Genomic DNA, 23275 nt, shown 5'->3' on the forward strand with positions numbered 1-23275 from the left:
TATTTTTAACTCCTTAGTACAAATTGATTTTTATTCTCTTTTTTTTTTTAATTTATTAATAACAAACAACACCCCCACGCAAAAACGTGTCCCTCTCCAAACTGGTTGTTTCATCCGGTCCCAAATATACTCTCAAATATTTGACCCCTGAAAACCTGATACCCCTTAATTCCGGATACTGGACAACTTTTACAAAAGTAATGCTTTAAAACTGTATCAAAATACCCCGGAAAAGGTCATGATATTTTCTATGCTTAAAAATTGGACATAAATTATTTCTTAATTACAATTATTCTTAGTTAAGTTCAATTTTGAGTATTTCTGTCCTGTTAAAGTCATTTAAATTTTTCATCATAGAATACAACCAAATTTTTAAGTGACATGATTCTCTCATAATTTAACATCTGAACAAAGGGGAAAATGATGAGACCTCCGTCTCAAAAGAATAGTCACACTTCTGACAAAATGCTTTTAACCCATCTAAACCAAATACGCCTGTAAACTTGACAAAAAGCTCAATCCAAAAGCTGTCCGGTTTAGAGGGGTTTTACTGTATATAGCTTCTTGGATTTGAAAATATAATCTAAACATACTAAAATTTAATCTACAAAATAGCAAGGAAGCTAAACTTTATACATACAATATTCGCCTTAAAAATTAGTTCTTCATTTTTCCTATAATACAGCAACTTATTCTTATCCTTAAAGACTACATGCTACATGAAAGATGATCAGATATGTATTTATACTGTTAAGTTGTAACACAACGAAAGCCAGACCAGTCGAAATTCCCCAATACTTCATTGGTCGATTCAGAGATGAAACTGACCAATAACAGGACTGTTCTCTGAGACTGGTTACCAAGCTTAAACTGACTCATTAAAAAAAGTAGGATTTAGGTCTATATCCTGCACAATCTACAGCTTTTTTGTATCAAGGAATATTTAATTTACATTAAATCAAAGTGGAACAATAGTATCTGTCTCAAAGTCAACAACAGTTTACTGTTTAAAGTGAAGGTGATCATTACGGTTGCATATATCACTTCATGGAATTTTATTTGCAAAAAAATCTTATTATATTAGGTATTTAAACCAATATATTTTGGATAGGACTTTTAAATCTTTCACTAGCTAAAACAGAACTAACTGAACAGCTTATAGATGCAAAAAGTTAAATGTCACTAAAGGGAATAAAATATCTTACCAAACATCAATATCTGACCAAGTCTTAACAGTTAGGGTTGACCCTCTGTAACCAGAGGTTTTTCTGTATTATGCGTTTTATTCAGTATTGGCTGCTTCTCATCAGCTCTATAATAAGCTTCTGTTGATCTATTTTGATATATGAAAGACCTTTCTAAAAATATAAAGGTTTATATGCCTTCTTAACAAAATAAAGAAGAAACAAACCTTGATTATTATCACAAATTTTAAGTTTTCATACAGCAATATACATCACCTTACTACACAGTATTTATTCTGTTGACAGTCTCTGTTACTTTATGCAATACAATTCACCAAGTTGTTTGCTATCATATTGTCATAAGATGATTTTGACAATTCACCAAGTTATCTGCTACCAGCACTATAATGCAAGATAAATCTATATTTCTGGTAAAAGAATATCATACAAATTATACTGTCAAATGATGGCTATACAATATACTTCCAAAGTTACTATTACCACAGATTCCTGTGTATAATGTGCAGATTTTGATGCCCAGGACTGGCACCCCTCCCCCCACCCCTCATTCTCGGAGGTAAATTTGATCACCCTGTTTACATCTTTACATTATTTTCAGTTTTGCTTGTCTCTTTCTGGATTAACCTAATTTATTTTCTACCAATCAAAGGCACTCACTAACCATAGGTGCACATTATAATTTATACACAAGTAGCACACGGTACAGTAGGTCTGAATTACAACATGGGCTATAAACATTACATTACTTCCTTCATTTTAAAGATAAACCTAAATTAAGCTTGTATGGCATTAAACAGGTTTGGACATAAAAACATGACTTTTTCACTTTTGCCATTATTTTCCATATCTTCTAACTTGATGTAATACTTGTGAGCCTTAGCATGCATTTCTACATCTTTTTCATCCATCTCTTCACAACACTCCTTGCATGTGAATTTACCATGTACTTCTCTATGCTCAAAATATTCTGCCTCGGAATTAAATTCTAAGAAACACATACCACACTGGAAAAAGTTCTTGTGTTCCTTTCGATGAATAAACATTTTTTCATCAGATCTGAAATCTTTGTGACAAACATCGCAAAAATAAAGACGAATTCCAATATTCCTTCGTTTCTGTGCACAAACATGATTAACTAATTCAATTTTATCAACGCACCATCGGAAACATGACTGACACCTAATGGTGCCTTTAACAGCATGAACATCTTTGTGTTTTCGTAGATCATTGACATTTCCAAACTGACGTAAACACAAGTCACACTTTCTCAGCTTTTCCAACGTATGCAAATACTGATGTTCGGCTAACAGTGTTTTACTGGAAAAGCAATTTTTACATTCCATACATTGGTACTGAACAATAAATTCCGAAGCATGGGCCTCTTTCTTGTGTTCCGTTAACAACTCCCTTGTATTGAATGCACGAGTACAGCGTGGTGCATTACATGTGAACAAATCATTCACCATATGCTTAGCTTGGATATGCTGTCTCATTTCATGTTGTGTAACACATTTGAAACTGCATGTTTTGTTCGCACAATTCAACCACTGGCGTGTTGGAACAGCAGGAGCATGGGCTTTCTTTCGATGTTCGGCTACTTCAACCCATGCCTTAAATGTTGCCCCACATGTGGAACAGAATGGTATCCCACATACCTGCTGATGTTTCTGTAATGCTCCTATATCCGTAAACTTGTTTATTTTACACTTACTGCAACTGAAGGTAACAGCTCCGCCTCGAGCATGTTTCATTTTCTTATGCTCCAGGTAAGCGAACCTGTTGGTCAACACAAATCCACAGACCTCGCATCTGAAAGTCTCCATCGCTGATTTACCATTTTTCTTCTCTCCTGCGTGTACAGACTCCTGGTGAGTTATAAACTGACTTGCAGTGTTGAAGAAAACTCCACACAAACCACATTCAAACAACCCCTTTACGTTACCCTGCGGTTTCAGACTGTCCATGTTAATACATTTTGCTACATTATTTTCTTTTGGGCTTATTCTAATCTGACTAGACTGAAGGCAACTCAGATCAACCCCAGGAAGTAACTGCTGCAAAGCATTAGCGTATTGTGCTGTGCCTGAATTACGTCTGCTATTACTTCTCGATCGGTTATTACGGCGATTTTCAAACTGATGATCTTCATCGTAATCCTCATCCTCATCATCTTCAACATTATACTCATCATCATCATCCTGGGCGACATCCTCGCAATAGCTTACCTGCGAAAAACATCAAAATAGTTAAATACCAAGTGACTCTAGGCATGCAAAACACAGCTTTTCAACAGCATGACCCAATTTATCAAAACTTATTTTTAATTCAATGAATCATTAACTTAATTTGCTTTTAGACAGCCAAACCTGTCTAATGAGATCAAAATTGAGAAATGAAAATATTGGACATTGCTGACAGGTGGTATCTTAACATGGATAAAGTTTCACTATGTATGATCAACCTATACCCTGCTAAATTTCTAAAATGGACTTGTCTATCATTCAATTTGAGGCATTCCCTCAAAATTTGCTGACCGAATAGTGAACAGTGCAGACTCACTTGCAGGCAGCAGGCTAAACATGAAGAGAGAACAGTGACTTTTTACACAGGTTTTATATAGCAGTGGCCTTCATTCTAGCTGCCTCATTCAGAGGTGCCTTAGGTGGTCTTCAGCACATGTCTTACTTACTGTGTTATTGTTTCATACACTCTGACAACTAAAATTTCAATTCTTTCCCAATTAAATAAAACTAAAAAGGCCTTTTTAATTAAAAAAAAACAAATAAAAAAGATTTTGCTATCAGACTTCTGAACAATCTCTTTAATAAACATAAACATTTAGCAAAACATTAATAGAACTTTTATGAAATAATTGATGTTAAAATTTATTGATCAGATTTTGGTCAAGGAAAGTTTTTTTTAGAACTTTAACACTTTATCATTTTACACTTATTTCTGTTTTAAATATTTAGGATTTAGTTAAAGTTAGATTTTTACCTGATGTATTTTTAAAGGTGAATAATAAGATTTTGGTCAATTAATGGGTTTCTTCGAATTTGAATCAACAGATCATTTGCACTTATTTGTGTTGCTTCAGTTCTTAATACATGTCAGATTTCTGCTGAAAGTATTTTTAAACTTTGATTTTCCTATCAGGGTTGTCAACCAAGATAGCTTTACAGGGGTTCCATCTGACCCGGGACCCCGGGTCCAGACCTGGAAGATTTTCAAAAGACAAATGTAAACTTAGCCTAGAAATCATATTAAATGAAAAAATACCGGTACCCCCTTTGTACATGTGAGAGGTGGGATGGGGGCAATAAATAATTATATCAACAGAACATACATTTGTAATAGAGATCTTGCACTATGTTACAGTATTTTTTTGTTCCTTAAATAATCCCTCACTGAACAAACAAAAACAGAAAACTAATAAAATGTTGCTTGACTGTGACTGATGACCACTGAATATTCAATGAAAGATCTGAACAACATTGCTAATTTTATACTAGAGATTGTCTCAGATTACACATTTAAAGCAGTATCTTTCACATAACTACAGACCAGTTTCTATCCCATAATTATAGACAATGAAGTTAATGCAATCAAGAAGTAGTAAATGTATGTATCACACAAAATATTCCAGAAATAAACCGAAAGACATCCAATACTAATTTATGTCTTCTCCTTCATGCAAGCTTACTAAGTGTTACCACAAATAAAATGCCAAACCAGGAAATTATCAGAAGCTATATATGCAACATTCATGCCTCAAAGTAAACAAATCGGTAAAGTAAGTACAGCAACAATATTTACGTAATAAAAAGCTTCACACAAATTGGTCAAAGATTCAATAATTAAGTGACTAATTTAAACCTGGAAGTCCATGAAGAAGTACTTTATATTTATGCAGATATGTGTACTATGTTATCTAATCCACCTGCACTGGGGTAATTTTCTACTCTGTGACAACAACACTTTGAAGCAATATGTTCTACTATGATACAAAAACTCTTAATTACTACTAATTATACAATTAAAAGAAAATACAGGAAACAAGAAATCAATTAAAGGTGCAAATGTCTAATAGTATTGTCCTATAATTAGCAGACAAGATTGTCTGAACACTGCATTTCTCAACAATGGGTAACTAATGTTTTGTTTACAATATCTTTATATTCTTAAATTGCTAGAAAGTAAATAACTGTCAGTTTCTGTTTCCTAAAACTTTAAGGAATGTTGACATAATGTACATTATTACCAAACTCTAGTTTGTATCAGTTACAAGGATTTACTGAAAATTCAATTTACAGTTATTAAATTTTGTTTTGTGAAGTATTTAAAGGAAAAGAGTAACTGTTAATGAGAGTTAGCTACCTTGTGTTCAGTAAATTACTGTTTACTTAACATAAAGGCCATTTATCAGTGATCATTGTCTGGGTACTGCAAACATTCCTGACATAAAAAACCAGTCCATTTCTTTCTGAAAGCACACTAAGAAGCCTCATCAACTTCAACCTTTCATTTTTTTAACTGTAACTGTAACTGTAACACTTAAAACCAACCATCCATACACAAGAGCAACTTGGGCTGATGTTGGGGGCCGGGACAGCAGACTGAAACCTCAACTGCAGTCACTACAGTATCTCCTCATAAAGCACAAATGCTTTATTTTTTTATATAACTTGTTCTTTGAGACCATTCTCTGAGTGCTGTCATCTTATTACAAAACTCTAATTAGAAACAACCAATCAGGCACTGCCATTCCGAGACTGACTTTCTGATTTAGGTTTATAACCTCATACCCAGTACACCTGTTCATAGATGACTCATAAATGAATCAAACCAGTTCAACCTTTCAATTCACAATCAAGTCATTACAATCTGGTTATAAAAACTTAGATGAGGAGTGTTTTAACACAGTACCTTTTTGCGTGTACGTAGCCTCTTTCTGGAATAAAACTCCTTCTGCAGAGTTTCCTCTTTCTGTCTTTCATCATCTTTCTTTGGCTTTGAGGTACCTGAAGCATATTGTAAAGATAATTTACATCCTCATTATTCTCGGCCAGTTGAATTAAAATCATGCTAAGCAATGGTCTCCCTTTAAAGTAACGAGACTGACTTCTGTCACGAAAAGCATTTTTTAGTATCATAGTTCTGAGAATCTTTTTTTCCCCCATAAAAATATTATTTAACATTTGAGTATGCTTCTGTCAGAGATGTCAGGTTACAGTAGATGAACGATTAAGTCCAGGAATGTAGATCAAAACAAGAATGATGTCAACATTGTATGACATGTGACCCTTAAAATGCTTATGAGAATAATTTTTGAAACTTGATGATGAATACCAACTTTCCTTTCAATCTGATGGAATTTAAAGACAGAGCTGAGTACATACAAAGGTGTGATAGACCGACAAGACAGCTCAAACACTGTAATTCTGGGGCATTAAATGATTTATATGACAAGTCCTTTACACTGAAATGTTACTTGACATTTGTGACAGCAGTGATTAATGTATCCTCAAAGAGTTTTGTCTCAAAATAAGGTTAAACTGAAATGACAACAGTAATCATCCTATAAGTTAGAAGGGAATAGGCTCAAGGTTTCTTTACTGTCTGAGCAGATACTATTTCCTGTCTAAAGGGCATTTTGACCTTGTCCTTGGACCTACTGATCTCCAGAACAAAAGGAGTTATAAACTGACCACAGGCAATGATCATATTAAGTTTGAGCTGTAGGGCAGTGTTCTTTACTTATTCAGCAGAAACCATTTTCAGTCTGGTCACCTTGACTTTTTACCTATTGACCCCAAATATAATTGAGGCCGTCTACTGACCATGAAGTTTGAATAAAATAGTCTGTATTCTTTGCTTCCAAAGGATCTTTTTACAGATTTTATTAACTATCACAACCGCAATCTTTAAGTGCAGTGTGGCGGCTGTAAAAAGTCTCCCCGTACTTGGATTCAGTGTTGTTATATTTTCTGGTCCTTTGTGAACATGGAGTCCATTCAACATGTGTGTAATAGAGTTCCGCTTAAGCTGGTGCTAGTGGGCGTGAGAGGTGTTGCACATTTCATTACCTCTCATGAACAGACTCAATCAAACCGAGTCTGCTATTATTATTCTTGGTTGCATTCTTTGCTTCCGAAGGATCTTTTTACAGACTTTATTAAAGGTTCTTATGTTACTGAGAGGAAATAATTTTCAGTCCTGAATTCACTGTGACCTTTACTTTTGACTTACTGACATCTAAAACAATGAGGGTCACCTACTGACTTGTGAGACCATGCTTTTTCCAGATACAGTATTGGAAACCAAACAGTCTACCTACAGGCCAACTAACAATACTCCCTCTTCTTCCAATATGGGCAAAAAAAACCCGCAACTACAGATGCTTTTGAGAAAAGCGCATGTCTCCCACAACTGCCTAATCATCTAAATAGTAAGTCAGTCTTTATATACTATTTACTTAATCCATATGTGCATGCGCTTTCCTGACACCAAAAGGACACCTATACTACTAGTAGTATAGGCGCCAGTTTAGGGGTAAAACTGCGCAAGAAATCTGAATGTTTTTGGTAAATCAAGGGCCATAATTCCGAAGTGCCTAGGCCGATTTGGCTAGTTATCGAACTTGGCCGAGCACTTATTTGCAGACACATTCTGTTGAAGTTTGGTGAAGATCGGATGAGAAATGTTCGACTTAAGAGTGCGGACAAGCTTTGTGACAGACAGACACACACTGGAGTAAATCAATATGTCTCCCACACCACTGTGTGGTGGGAGACATAATAATTGCATGTTCTAACATAATCTGATTTATTTAACTGTTTCAATAAAGAAGACTGATTTTATTATGCAATAAAATAATTGCTTGTATGTCACCATTATACTGTCATAGCAACAATCAGCATAGCGGGGTACTGGAAAACCTCACAAAACAGAAAAACAGTGATACTACTGGCACTGAAAAATCATAAGGGCTATGTTACTGGTGTCATGAAGAATGTTTCCAAACCTGGTTTGAGATTTAGAAAGGACAGGAATGACTGTTGATGAGGCTCTTCTTCTTCTTCATTATTCTTTTTTTCAGTCTCTTCAGATTTTTTATCATATTCCTCCTCTCCATTCTCACTGGCATCATGGCTATCTCTACTGTTTTCACTGCTCCGTCTGGTCCTATTAATACATAAACATTATGAATTGAACCATTCAGACTTAAGACTTTGTTGAGTTTCAAGACACAGCAACACAGTAATGGAGTAAAGACTGCCAGACTATCACAATATATACCAGGTATCCATAACAGAAAATTACTTTTGACTTTTAACGCAGATGAAAAATCAGTATCCAATGCAGACAAATACTTGAAAACATCATCTGTTGTTGAAAGAGCATACTCATTTTTTTGCAGTCAATTGGTAATATTTAGATTACTGAAACAAGAGCTGTCTCCATAGGATGACACATGCCCCCGATGGCACTTTGAATGAATAGTTATGGCCGATGTTAGAGTTTAGGACCTTTGACCTACGGACCTGGGTCTTGCGCGCGACACGTCGTCTTACTGTGGTACACATTCATGCCCAGTAATTTTAAAATCCATGCATGAATGACAAAGATATGGACCGGACACGCCCATCAATGCACTATCATGAAATATGGCCTTTAACGTCTAAGTGTGACCTTGACCTTTGAGCTACGGACCTGGGTCTTGCACGTGACACGTCGTCTTACTGTGGTTCACATTCATGCCAAGTTATTTGAAAATCCATCCATGGATGACAAAGATATGGACCGGACACGAATGCAATATCATGAAAAATGACCTTTAACGTCTAAGTGTGACCTTGACCTTTGAGCTACGGATCTGGGTCTTACGCGCAACACGTCGTCTTACTGTGGTACACATTCATGCCAAGTTATTCGAAAATCCATCCATCGATGACAAAGATATGGACCGGACATGAAAATTGCAGACAGACTGACAGACCGACAGACGGTTCAAAAACTATATGCCTCCCTTCGGGGGCATAAAAATGATTGGATAATTAAATATGTGTGTATGATAAAGAGTACAAAGGAAAGTAAAATTCAGTGCATGAAAAAATGTTTGTTATATATGAATCCCTTGTAAAAACTACTGCAACCATTTGTACGTCAAACTTTAATTGTATGTTTTAATTCCAATATGATTATACTTAAAATCAATGCAAAGTATATAAATACCCTTTAGAATTTTAAAACAACATCTGTCTACTGACAGTCTGCTTGACTTTATGAAAGACTTACCACCTAATTCCTAATTTAAAACAGGGGCAGAATTTTGTAAACTGAACGTCAGAGATATGGAACCTGGCTCACAATGGACAAGATTTATGAAGTTTGAAATGACTGAGTACAAAATTCTTGAGAATCCTTTTTACACATAGAACTTGCATCAAAATTTCAAAATGAATACGGGGCATTATTTTGTCAAAATGTAAGCCAGAGTTATCAAGCTTAACCTGAGGCCAACTCATGCTGCCAAAGATGTATGAAGAATTTGAAAACATTTGGCCAGGAGGTTTCTGAGAAATCATTTACCAAAATTTTACATTGAACCACAATCACAAAACTTTTCATGGCAAGCTATATTCCTACCTCCCTGATTCTACAGCAGTCTCCTCCTCCATGTCTTCTGATTCCCTCTCCAACTTTTTACTCTCCAGCAATGTCTTTTTCTTCTGTGGGGGTTTCAAGTACATCTTTTTCTTTTTAGGGACTGGTTCCAGAATGACATCATTAATATCCTGAAATCACACAGCACAATTTATGTAAACACTGGTCGAATGCTGAAATAGGGACATGACACTACCTTTTTGTCTCATAACTACATGTACATCCATCAAATAGATTTCAAAATGTTGTACAAAGCAAGAAATTTTGCAAAAAAAAATAAGCTGCCATCTCCCCCAAATACTAAGAGTAAGACCCAGCACTATGTGTTAAGGTAAAACATTACACTGCTTTGGAATTAGCAGATATTCATCCGAACCCTGTCTAGGATTGGATTTACAGTGATCTCAGGAGTTGTACCAGGACACAGAAATCCAGGATTGGACTGTCTCACCTATGTAAACTAATCACCAGAACAATGCACTATTAATACCCGATACATTTCCTATACTTACCTTTACTAGACAATACCTGTGATCACAACTATAAGAGTTCTCTCAAAATTGCATGTATTTGTATAAAACTTTTAAAGTAAACTTTCATAAAACAAGAGGGTCATTGACGCTAAAGCGCTCACCTGTGTACAAGGCTTGAAGTGTGCTTGTATAAGTACAGAGTTAGGTTTCTTCTATGTTAGGCTATATTATATACATGTCACACACACTTTTGAACCTAGGGCTATAATTTGACCAATTACTGTAGACATTACATATCTGATATCACACGCCAAATATCAAGGCTCTAGCTATTATTGATTCAGAAAAGAAGATTTTCAAAGTTTCTAATATAAAAGCCTATAGTAAGTACATGTCAGACACATGGGCATGGCCATTTTTTTTAACCTTAGGGCAATAATTTGGACAAGTATGGTATACATAAAGGGAAAAAGAGACCACGCCCCCTGTCAGCCATGTTCTTTGATGAATCGGAATAACTTGTACAATCTTGGTATAGGGTCATGCAAGAACCAGTAATTTTGTGTAAAATTATTTTAAAATCAGGCTAGCAGTTTCAAACAAGAAGATTTTTAAAGTGTCCATTATATACATAAACAAGAGGGTCATCATGACCCCAAATCGCTCACCTGAGTAATATGAGCTACATGTTTCAAATGGCAAACTGATGCTAAAATATTAGAAAGTTGGTCAGTAGGTCACATTCATAGTCACTGAAAGTCAGTTTTAAGATCGGTATGCAAAACTGTACAGGTCATCCAAATTTCAAGGCTGTATCTTAAAAAACAAGAAAGTAGGTCAGTAGGTCAAGGTCACAGTAAGGTCACTTGGGTACATCAGGTAAATACAATCGAACAGTCTAGGAAATATGATCTGATAATTTTTTAAGTATTTTTTCCTGTATAACTCATATAACAAGTGACCCACAGGGCGGGACATCTTTTCACTCCAATGCTACATATCAAATATGAAAGGCCTAGGCCTTGAACTTTCAGACAAGTTTCAAAGAAGATTTTTTATTTTTTCCCCAATATAAGTCTATGTTAAACTTCAGACCCAAAGGGCAGGGCCTCTTTTCACCTGAACAATTTTGGGAGAGGACCACAAGGAAATGCAACACACCAAATATCAAAAGCCTAGGCCTTGCAGTTTCAGACAAGAAGATTTTTAAAGTTTTCTCCTATATAAGTCTATGTAAAACTTGGGATCCCCGGAGTGGGGCCTCTTTTCAAACCAGGGGCATAATTTGAACAATCTTCATAGAGGACCATCAGATGATGTCACATGCCAAATATCAAGGCTTTATGCCTTGCAGTTTTGGACAAGAAGATTTTAAAGTTTTTCCTTTCGGTTCTGCATTCTCTGAAAAATTTTGAAAGGGGACCACCCAAAGATCATTCCTGTGAAGTTTGGTGTAATTCTGCCCTGTGATTTTCAAGAAGATTTTTTTAGAAAATGTTGACGGACGACGACGCACGATGGACATTGACCGGTCACAAAAGCTCACAATGAGCCTTTGGCTCAAGTGAGCTAAAAAAAATTATAGGGAAAAGTGACCATGCCCTCTGGCAGCCAAGTTTTTTGACAAATCAAAATAATTTGAACGATCTTGGTAGAGGGTCACACAAGGACCATTTGTGTAAAATTATTCTTAAATCGGACCAGCAGTTTCACAAAAGAAGATTTTTAAAGTTTCCAATATATACATATAGGGAAAAGTGACCATGCCATCTGGCGGCCATGTTTTTTGACGAATCAAAATAATTTGGACAGTCTTGGTAGAGGGTCATACAAGGACCATTTGTGTAAAATTATTTTAAAATCGGGCCAGCAGTTTCACACAAGAAGATTTTTAAAGTGTCCACTATATACATATATGAAAAAGTGACCATGCCCTCTGGTGGCCATGTTTTTTTGACAAATTGGAATAATTTGAACAATCTTGATAGACGGTTACACAATGATCATTTGTGTTATATTATTTTAAAACCGGGCCAGCAGTTTCACACAAGATTTTTAAAGTTTCCACTATATCCATATAGGGAAAAGTGACCACACCCCCTGCCGGCCATGTTTTTTGACAAATCGGTAAAATTTGAATAATCTTGGTAGAGGGCGACATAAGGACCATTTGTGTGAAATTACTTCAAAATCGGACCAGTGGTTTAGGAGGAGATGTTGTTTGAAGATTTTTCTATTTATAGCTTTGGTGGCCCTATATGCAAGCAAGCGGAACCATTTTAACAACTTTGGTAGAGAACCAACCAAGGAACATCCAGGCCAAGTTTCATCAAAATCCATTCAGTGGTTTTGGAGGAGATGTCATTCAAACACAATTGTTGACGACGGACAGATGGACACACGACGGACACAGCATGATCAAATAGCTCATTACCATGAGCACTTTGTGCTCAGGTGAGCTAAAAACGTGTAATTATACTTTTCAGCTATTTGAATTTATGTAGTCTAGGCATTTTTAACATTTAATTTCAACTTTTTAAACTCATCTTCCCACCTCTACAGTGTCAGCTATTTGCTCATACATAATGCAAACAGATTTAAATGAAGCGACCATAAAAGTTTTCTATGTTTATACTATACCACACACCTGATCTTTATGGCCAACATGGTTTACATCTTCGCTTGTTATTTCCAGTATGTCTTCATTATTGTCTACATTTTCTTCAGACTGGTGATCAGCAGGCCCAGCTTTCACACCATTTTCCTCATGATCACTTACAACAATGTCAGGCTTATTGTCCCCCGTTTCTGTTGGTTCTGTCATAGTAACATCATCCACAGTGTTCTCTTCATTTTTATCTAAATTATCCTTTAAAATAACACAAAAATTGTAATTAATCATAAATACCCGAACTTTCACTACCCTGGTAGTAATATTTGTAGGAGCAGCCTATCAAGTAACAACACTATTCTATCTAGGCTGTCTGTCAGTTAAAAATTGCTCGCTTTCAATACTTCACAAGCAAATGTAAGCAATGGACAGTTGAAGAAGAAATATAAAATTACATGTTACTGATGGTTATAAATTAATACTATCCATGTTTTGTGCATCTACATGTATATTTGAATGTTGAGACTAGCATAATGTCTAATATTTAAACTTTGACAAATTGAGCAGAGAAACTTCAAAATAATACCTGTCATTTTTGGCTGCTCCTTAGTACAATGTCTACTTACAATAAAAATCCTAAATGATAAAATATATTTCTTGTCTACTTACCTTAGCTATTTCAACAACTTCATCATTAGTCTCTTCATTAACAACACCTTCTAGGTTGTTTACAATGTCTTCAACACCAGGAACCTCAGCTGAGTCATTGTCTTGATCACTCCTATCAGCTTGAACATCATGATTATTTCTTTTTTCATTAATGATGTAGTCTTCATCATCTTTTTCATGTTCCGGTGTTCTCAATACACCATCATCATTCCCCTCACTTTCATTCGCTGGTGTAAATTTAGCTATCTCAAATCCAGGAAACTCATCACCTGTGTCCATTAAATCTTCAAAGTCAAGAGTACCACCTTCATCCATTTTTCTTACTGGTGTTATTACTATGGTCTATGCAAATCCTGTCTATGCTAAAAAGATGTAAATTCCTGCTTTGTTATAATGAATTCTTTCAGCTGAATCTGTTGCTAGGAACAGCCAACCTCACAGGCCTGTATGACAACACATTACAAAGACCCTATAATAGAAAGAAAAAGATGATAATATAAAACTTCACTTTTTTCAAAGTGAGAAATACAGTATAAGTGGTTAGTTTTGTATATTTCGCACCAGTCAACTAGTGAAGAAGATGTGTTTATAAAACATACATGCATACAAGCCCCCTATGATGATGGCTTTCCTAGATCATTATGACCAGTGCTTTTCCACTAATTTGGGAATGGAGCCAGTGCCTTTACAATTGTGAAAAATGTGTCATAAAACATCTAAATTGGGAATTGTTTAATGGTACAGTAGTGTATTTTAAAGCGGTGTCAATTTGAAATATCAACATCTGGTGAGGAGTAAACAGTTCGGAGTAACAGCTGTTCTGAGTGTAATGGCGGACATGAAAATAATGCGAAGTAGCCAAAATGAAATATATAGTGTTTACGCTTTGTTAAACGTTATTTTATTTTATAACTTGTTTTGCTGTTAGGTTTAAACCATAAAATGATTCAATTTTATTTTGTTTTACGTTTTCGTCATTTAAGTTATTGCCTGATCATGTTTTTACCTAAATCAATTTTCACCACAGAAAAGGTCTTTACTGGTTTTGATGTAAAGAAAGGATTCTGTCCTATCTGACACGATAAAATCTCAGAATCAGTTCTGACCAAATATCTTGGTGTAACCATCAGTAAAGACCTATCTTGGACCAATCATATCAACAACTGACCACAGGCTAGCTTAAGATACTTTAGCGCACCCAGTTTATATGCTGAATTTGGATGGGAGCATCTATGAAACAAGAGGACCATGATGGTCCTGAATTCAGACCAACTTTCATACAGATCCCATGAAAAATATGGCCTCTAAAGAGGTCACAACGTTTTTTCATTGTCTGAACTACTGACCTACTTTTTGATGGCACGTGACCCACTTTCGAACTCGACCTAGATATCATCAAGATGAACATTCTGACCAATTTTTATGGAGATCCATTCACAAGTATGGCCTCTAGAGAGGTCACAAGGTTTTTCTATTTTTAGAACTACTGACCTAGTTTTTGACCGCACATGACCCTGTTTCAAATTTGACCTAGACATCATCAAGATGAACATTCAGACCAATTTTCATGAAGATCCATTGAAAAATATGGCCTTTAGAGAGGTCACAAGGTTTTTCTATTATTTGACCTACTGACCTAGTTTACGATGGCACGTGACCCACTTTCAAACTTGACCTAGATATCATCAAGATGAACATTCAGACCAATTTTCATACAGATCCCATGGAAAATATGGCCTCTAGAGAGGTCACAACGTTTTTCTATTATTTGACCTACTGACCTACTTTTTGACGGCACGTGACCCACTTTCGAATTTGACTTAGATATCATCAAGGTGAACATTCTGACCAATTTTCATGAAGATTTCATGAAATATATGGCCTCTAGAGAGGTCACAAGGTTTTTCTATTTTTAGACCTACTGACCTAGTTTTTGACCGCACGTGACCCAGTTTCGAACTCGACCTAGATATCATCAAGATGAACATTCAGACCAGCTTTCATACAGATCCTATGAAAAATATGGCCTTTAGAGAGGTCACAAGGTTTTTCTATTATTTGACCTACTGACCTAGTTTTTGATGGCACGTGACCCAGTTTCGAACTTGACCTAGATATCATCAAGGAGAACATTCTGACCAATTTTCATGAAGATCTTGTGAAATATATGGCCTCTAGAAAGGTCACAAGGTTTTTCTATTTTTAGACCTACTGACCTAGTTTTTGACTGCACATGACCCAGTTTCGAACTTGACCTAGATATCATCAAGATGAACATTCAGACCAACTTTCATACAGATCCCATGAAAAATATGGCCTTTAGAGAGGTCACAAGGTTTTTCTATTATTTGACCTGCTGACCTAGTTTTTGAGGGCACGTGACCCAGTTTCGAACTTGACCTAGATATCATCAAGGTGAACGTTCTGACCAACTTTCATGAAGATCTTGTGAAATATATGGCCTCTAGAGAGGTCACAAGGTTTTTCTATTTTTAGACCTACTGACCTAGTTTTTGAAGGCACGTGACCCAGTTTCGAACCTGACCTAGATATCATCAAGGTGAACATTCTGACCAATTTTCATGAAGATCCATTGAAAATTATGGCCTCTAGAGAGGTCACAAGGTTTTTCTATTTTTAGACCTACTGACCTAGTTTTTGACAGCATGTGACCCAGTTTCGAACTTGACCTACAATTTACCAAGATGAACGTTCTGACCCATTTTCATAAAGATCCCATGAAAAATGTGACCTCTAGAGATGTCACAAGGAAAAGTTTACGCACGGACGGATGGACGAGGGACACTGCGCGATCACAAAAGCTCACCTTGTCACTTCGTGACAGATGAGCTAAAAACAAATTAATCGGTACCATTCCCAATGCCAAAGTGTCCATTTTTCCCAATTGTCAGTAAAAAAATTCCCATTTCCAAAAATTAAAACTGAAAATAAATCGGCAGCAAAATGAAATGCACCGCATTGTGTTTTTTTACAACTGCATAGATTTTATAGGCACGGTAAATATAAATACTTCCCGTTTTCACAGAAGGACGTTTCGTAACTACCGTTGTAAAAGCATGCGGGATTGCAGGGGTCTACCATATTTTGGTGTGTATAGGTCGCGGTAATGTATAGACCGCATCTAATTTTTGCTCTGGAAATGGTCGGAAAATTTAAGTTCTAGTGTATTTGTCGCTGTTAAATTTCGGATTTTTTCCCCAGCAATATTTAATATTTACCAGCAAAAAAGTTGGTATGGCGGCGGCCATATTGATGCCGCGGACTGAATTATTATCAGAACCTGACTGGTGGAAATCGGACAGTGTTATTTTTGATCCCAACCGTTTCGTACCAACAGTAGTACCGGTAACAAACTACATCAAAGAAAAGCGGCTTTTTGACACTAATTGGCAGCGGACGGTTTGCGTTTATATTCTGTAATTATGCAAGTTTAAGTGTGAATTGTTTGCACAGCAATTATAACACCTTTCCGTGTCATGTAATTAACCGCGTTCTTTTGATTCTGAGTAAAAAGATTAACAAAATATCTCTTTTTGGATTTTTTTTCCTTTTATTTAAAAATCAAAAGTAAAAAATTATCTTTCAAGTTTTTTAATACGCTAATAAAATAGTATAAACAATGTTTGGAATGGAGGACGGATCTGTCTGGATTTTATCCAACCCAGAGTACATGTCAATGGCATCCAGTAAAACGAAAGTAGAAACAAACGTAATTCAAACTGCAAAAACATCTTTGAATTTAAGTCATTCGTAATTTTAATAGTCAGTATGGGTTATTTACGATATATTTTATTGAAATGACCGCTATTGGTTGAAAAGCCGCCGATATTGATATTTTTTTTTTATCCATTTTGTTCGTTCGTAACAGATGCACGTAATTTTGCGAGAGCTACAGTCAGAAAATTGGCCCGAAAAGTCTGTCGTATAGGTCGCAGGAACTTTTTTAGGCAGTAAAATGGGTAGAAAAAGTGCGACCTATACGCACCAAAATACGGTAGCTAGGTCCAATTTTTTGGGATAAGTCACTTCTCCCTTAAGCTGATTAAGGGAGAAGTGGGGAGACTTTAGGGAGAAGTGGGAAGACTTTTCCTACGGCAAGGCTGTTGAGTGATTCGAAAGGTGGCTGTAATTTTCTTGTTTCTAGATAAAGAACACTGATGTGACCATTCATTTGCTTAGTTAGATCATCTCCCATACAGTGGTTATTGTTTCATTACAAAATACTAAAAAAAAGTCGTTTTCAAAATTCAAGCTGATGCTGTAAATGTAACCCGCCGAATTTTGGTTATATTGTGTATGAAGTGTTTATTATTAACACTGAGTCACCACCTCGGCAGGGGCGGCAAATTCAATTGTCCGTATTGCCTAGGTTGTCCCAAAGCTTGTACGGACAAGTGAAAATTGACCAGAATTTACTATATAACTATCATACGGGCAAGTAAAAAATAGCAAAATTTAATGACAAAAACGGACAAGCAAGTCAAAATCAGATTTCCCCGCCCTGCTCGGTGAATGTCAGTATCTCACTCGAATAAAACTGAAAGTAAACTGTGTAAACTAGAAAAACATAATTCAAATCAATTCATCGATGGAAGTCAATTTAACGTGGTTAATACATTACATGTCGTTCTTTTATCATAGATAACAAATAATTGTGTACAACATTCCAATTAATCGCATGGTTAATCAGCAGTTTCTTTATAAAACATTGTTTTTTGCATTCGAACATGCTGACAATTAAACGCGAAGTGTCAAAGACGTAACCGCGGCGCTAATTGGCTGAACACAATCAACTCTGGTGTATTGGATAATTTGATTCGCTTTCAAACTTCTCGGGGAAAATCTCGCAAGTACCTGATGTAGACGGAGCTTAAATTATGCTGTCTGCGTGTGTTTGTGTATTTCAACACTCATTATGACACCGTTCAAATTGTCAACAGTCCGGGTAGCAGTAATAGCGAGCATAGCTCGCGAGCAATTGCGCGAAGCGCAATTGCGAGCGCGTAGCTCGCCTTACGGCAATGTGTACGCGAATATAACAAAATGTGCCGAATGGGACAAAGTGATGTAGCTGAAAAATTTTCCTCTCGTCTGGGCGCCGCCATTTTGGGTGCCGCCATTTTGTTCTACTTCCGTCAAAGTCGGGAAAATTGTTTTGTTTTTTTTAAATTTTATATTTGAGTTACAATCTCTATGTTCATTAGGTGTCTTTATTTTTAAAAAAGTTATGTTATGGAAATAATTTCAATTTTGCTTTTATTTTACAAAGCGCGTGTCCCTAGAGGACAGGTGCTCACAGGAAATGCTTTGTTGGCAGTGAATACAGAACTTCCTTTGATTGCTGAATATTATCCATCACTCAAAAATAATGCAAGAAAGATTTCCAGTTGGTAGAAAAAAATATGATTTTCTTTTAAAAGATCAAGCATTGGCCAGAAAATGGGATAAAATATCATAAATAAGCATAAAGCCATAAGAACGCCACAAACAGGTAATGACGTCACCGTGACACCGGCTTTCCATAAATTTTGCAACGTATGATATTCGCTGTTACAGGTATAATGACACTAAATTTTTGTTTCTTTTCAAGTAAATATGTTCTCGGAATTGTTTTATGCAGTGAATAGTTTCTTTGCCGTTTAAGCTACGCTCGCTCAGAGGCTTTGCCTTTTTTCATATTAAGCGAAGGTAGAAGTCAAAGAAAATCGGGCGACTTGCATTTCGCTTTGAGCAAGTTTGAAGTTCCAAAGCGCCTATTTCGTTCAAGTCACCCACTCGCGAGAACCCTAGATTGGGGACGAATCAGAATATTACTCGGTTATTTGAGATATGATTGTTACTTGCATCAATGCCCGTTTTACTGATAAAATGTTGCACAACAGCAAATACTACCAAAAAAGATTATGGCAGCTGGAAAAGAATCTATGAAATGTTTTTACAACAACAGAATGTTCAAGAAAAAGAGGGTGCATCGCCATGCAATAAAGGGGAAGAGAGGTCTGACCAAAAACGACGCGATTTTTCCCAATAGCACGAGTTCTGGTACCATTCCCAAAATAGGAAATCTACTGAAAAAAAAACCCTGGTATAATTTACACTTTGGGCAAAAAGAACAAAAGCTGAGCAACTCATTTAAGATGCCCCAACTTAGACCTTTTAAATTTCATGCTATGTTCTGTGATTTTTATGTACTCTAAATAGTAAATTTTACAAATAAGCTCTGATATACTATCATGGCCAGCAAAAACTACTTTATTTCAGTTTTTAAAACATGTCAAATCAAGCGTATCGCGACTTTGCTAGGTTCGCGCGGATATCAACATGATGGAGATTATGGTGAATTTTGCATATATAAGTAATGTTTAATGGATCGACGATGTAAAATACCTTTTACAAATGACATTTGACAGTCATTGATTTCAAAATGCATTAGAATGTATACGATACTTTGCATCAAATATTAGCCAGATTCTGTCCAACATGGCGGACATTTGACGAAAGTGTCCGAAGTGGATCGGATATTGGCTGGTACTTGAATTAACAACCTAACAACGAAGCGTAAAGGAACGAAAGAACCAGCTATTGTATTAAAGGAATACAGGATATATACTTTAATGACAACACTAAATTTCGTAAGCATCGGTGGTTCAGTGGTAGAATGCTCGCCTGCCACGCGGGCGGCCCGGGTTCGATTCCCGGCCGATGCAGTCTTTTTTTTTTCTTTTATTTTTGTTTATTTGTACGAGTATTCTCAAGGAAGTAGAAGTATTTACCTAGTGAATATGAACCATTTAATCCGGGGCTACATCAAGGCAATAAAACTCCCATTACACTGTGGGGAACCCACGTGACCAAAAGGTACCTGAGGATAATTTGCAAATCATTTAGACCATTTTTAAATGAATTGCTCCGTGCACAACATTTTGTGACCAGCGAAATACGCCGTTGCACTTTTTGCAAAAAGTTTCAAATTAATCTGGCTTCTTATCAGCATTGAGAGTTTGTCTTTTAAAGAGGAAGGCGTTAGTCTTTATTTCATGAAATTCCATTGAGTATTTACAAAGTTGTGACCAAAATAAATACCAGAAGTGAGCCTCCGTACCTTACCTTCTGGTCACGTGGGTTCCCAACAGCACATTAACGCCGGATGACCCCATAAAAACACACACATCTCATCTGTTTCTATTCAGAACACAAGCAAAGGGTTATCGTCTATGTTTTAGTTTAATCATATTTTATTGCATATAATTTTCATTTCTACATATATACATAACATACATAATAAATAATCATATATTGAAATGAAAAGAACAGCAAATGGGTTGGACTTAAAGTTATGCCAACATTATAAATAGTCCTCCCCACTTCGTCATTATTACGTAGATTAAACCGATGACGGAATATATCTTCAAATGAAAGATAGATAAAAAGAAACAAAAAAGAAAAAATTGATTGAGTTATAAATGAAAAGGAAAAGAATTTAATGTTATGTGCTGCTCTGTTCCAAACACCACCGACCGACCCCAGTCAACCACCCAAACCTCAAATGCGTTTTCTCTTAAATAGGAAGACTCCACAGGGAACAAATGAAATAAATAAATATAAGGTTGGGTTAAATCGACCTGTATTCTTTATATATGTTTGTACTTCATTGAATATGGTTTGATTCTCTGCGTCGTTCAAGTTAGCTACACCAAAAAGCAGTTTTTCAGAACTTAATGGATGGAAGGTGTGAGTGTTACGAAACAGCTGAAGCCTTTCATTTCTGAATCTGTTGCATTTGAAAAAGAAGTGCTCTGCATCTTCTATTCCGTTGTCACACTGGCAGTTGGGATCTTCTCTTAAGTGATTCAAAAAAAGGTCATTATTCAAGTTGCTACACATATTTCTCATTCTGGTATGATGAATTGTAAAAAATCTATCACCGTGTAAGAAAAATGATGGTACCTCGGGTGGTTTAAACAGTTTTTTTTAGATTTGATTTAAATGACGACAGAGTTGGTGAATCACGAATATTATTCTCAAGTTCATTCCATAGCGCAAGAGATGACGGAATAATAGATCTGGAGTATAGTTCTGTTTGTCTAGACAGAGTTACAAAATTGGTGTCGTTTCTTAAGTTATACGGGGTAGTCTCTCCAACTGAACTTGGGAATAGATCGTTTAAGAATTCCGGCAACAGGCCGTGCTTATACTTATAAATTAATGTCAATTTTTGTATTTTTCTGCGATCTATGTATTGTGTACAGCTGTCCCAGACAACTGACGCATATTCTATTAGGGGTCTTAAGTAAGATAAATAGATCTGGTTAAGCGTTGTACGTTTAAGTTTGTATTTCAACTGACGCATAGATCCGAGAACTTTAGACGCAGACTTCACAATGTTATTGATATGTACATGCCATTTACCATCTTGACTGAGAGTTATTCCTAGATGTTTATGGTAATCAAAAAAATTAAGGGCGTTATTTTCAAAGGTAAGAGAGGGCAATCTTGTATTAGATAATAAAAAAAACATCACTTCGGTTTTTAATGGATTGAACTTAACTAGCCATTGTTTGGCCCATGAGGAAATTTTTTCTAGGTCAGAATTTAACGTTGTTTCCATGAAAGTTATGTCGGTAGTAGATACTGCAAGGGAACTATCATCCGCAAATAATCGAGTTGTACTTATTAAGGACTCAGCGATATCATTCACGTAAATTAAAAATAGTAAAGGACCGAGCACTGACCCTTGAGGGACACCGGCATTTACAGTTTTTGTATTAGAATGTGATTGACCGACGAAGACTCTTTGAGAACGGCCTTTCAAGTAGCAATTAATCCAATCGAGAATATTACCCGAAATACCATATTGTCTGATATTTATATATTATATTGTTAGAATGGAGGGGATTATAAATATTCTTGAATATAATTCTTTCCATAACTTTGCCAACACAACTGATTAAGGATATTGGTCTGTAATTAGATGGCAATGATTTTTCGCCCTTCTTAAAAACTGGCATGACATTTGCCTTTTCCATAAACTAGGATATAGTTCTTCTGATAGAGAGCAATTAAATAAGATTTTTAGTGGTAAGGAGATAGTTTTCGATGTTTCTCTTAACATTTTGTGGCTTATTTCATCGGGTCCACTCGCTTTATTTATAACTAGATTAGATAAGATGTCGATTACTTCTTGTTCTGTAACAATAACGTTGTTCAAAGATGTATCTGATTTTAAGCTAAAATCTGGAAGAGCAGTTTGCGAATCATCAAGTGTCGAGATAGAAACAAAATAATCGTTTAAAACGTTCGCTTTATCTTCATCTGAGATGGTGTATTCGTTTTGATCGTTAAATAATGGTGGTATATAGTCAGTATTGTTAGAATTTTCTTTTACCAGCATTCTGACCAATTTCCAATATTGTCTAGGGTTTGATGAGCTAACTTCACTCATAGAAAATTCTAAAGTGTTAAAAAAAGTTCTTTTGAATGTTTTTTCATGTTATTTATTTTATTTCTTAACTTTTTGTAATTTGTCCAGTCCGAAATTTCGCCAGTTCTTAGTGCCGTTCGTTTTAGGCGGTCACGTTGTCTCGAGATTCTACGAATTTCAGAATTGTACCACGGTTTATCATTCGGGC

General features: G+C 35.9%; 1 protein-coding gene and 1 non-coding gene across 2 annotated transcripts; one reads left to right on the forward strand and one right to left on the reverse strand.

Annotated features, from left to right (window-relative positions):
• Window positions 1-1412: 1412 nt before the first annotated feature.
• On the reverse strand, window positions 1413-20153 carry LOC123554075 (zinc finger and SCAN domain-containing protein 12-like). Its single transcript, XM_053548497.1, has 7 exons — window positions 20034-20153; window positions 13626-14094; window positions 12993-13214; window positions 9855-10003; window positions 8230-8390; window positions 6132-6226; window positions 1413-3430 (listed from the first exon to the last, which is right to left on the reverse strand). Exons 2-7 carry the CDS (start codon window positions 13938-13940, stop codon window positions 1979-1981), a joined length of 2394 nt encoding a protein of 797 aa, XP_053404472.1. The 5' UTR covers window positions 13941-14094; window positions 20034-20153; the 3' UTR covers window positions 1413-1978.
• Window positions 20154-20282: 129 nt separating this feature from the next.
• On the forward strand, window positions 20283-20353 carry Trnag-gcc (transfer RNA glycine (anticodon GCC)). Its single transcript has one exon. It is a non-coding gene; the product is annotated as a tRNA-Gly (tRNA).
• Window positions 20354-23275: the final 2922 nt, after the last annotated feature.

Source organism: Mercenaria mercenaria, chromosome 7, assembly GCF_021730395.1.
Source record: "Mercenaria mercenaria strain notata chromosome 7, MADL_Memer_1, whole genome shotgun sequence".
Classification (NCBI taxonomy): Eukaryota; Metazoa; Mollusca; class Bivalvia; order Venerida; family Veneridae; genus Mercenaria; species Mercenaria mercenaria.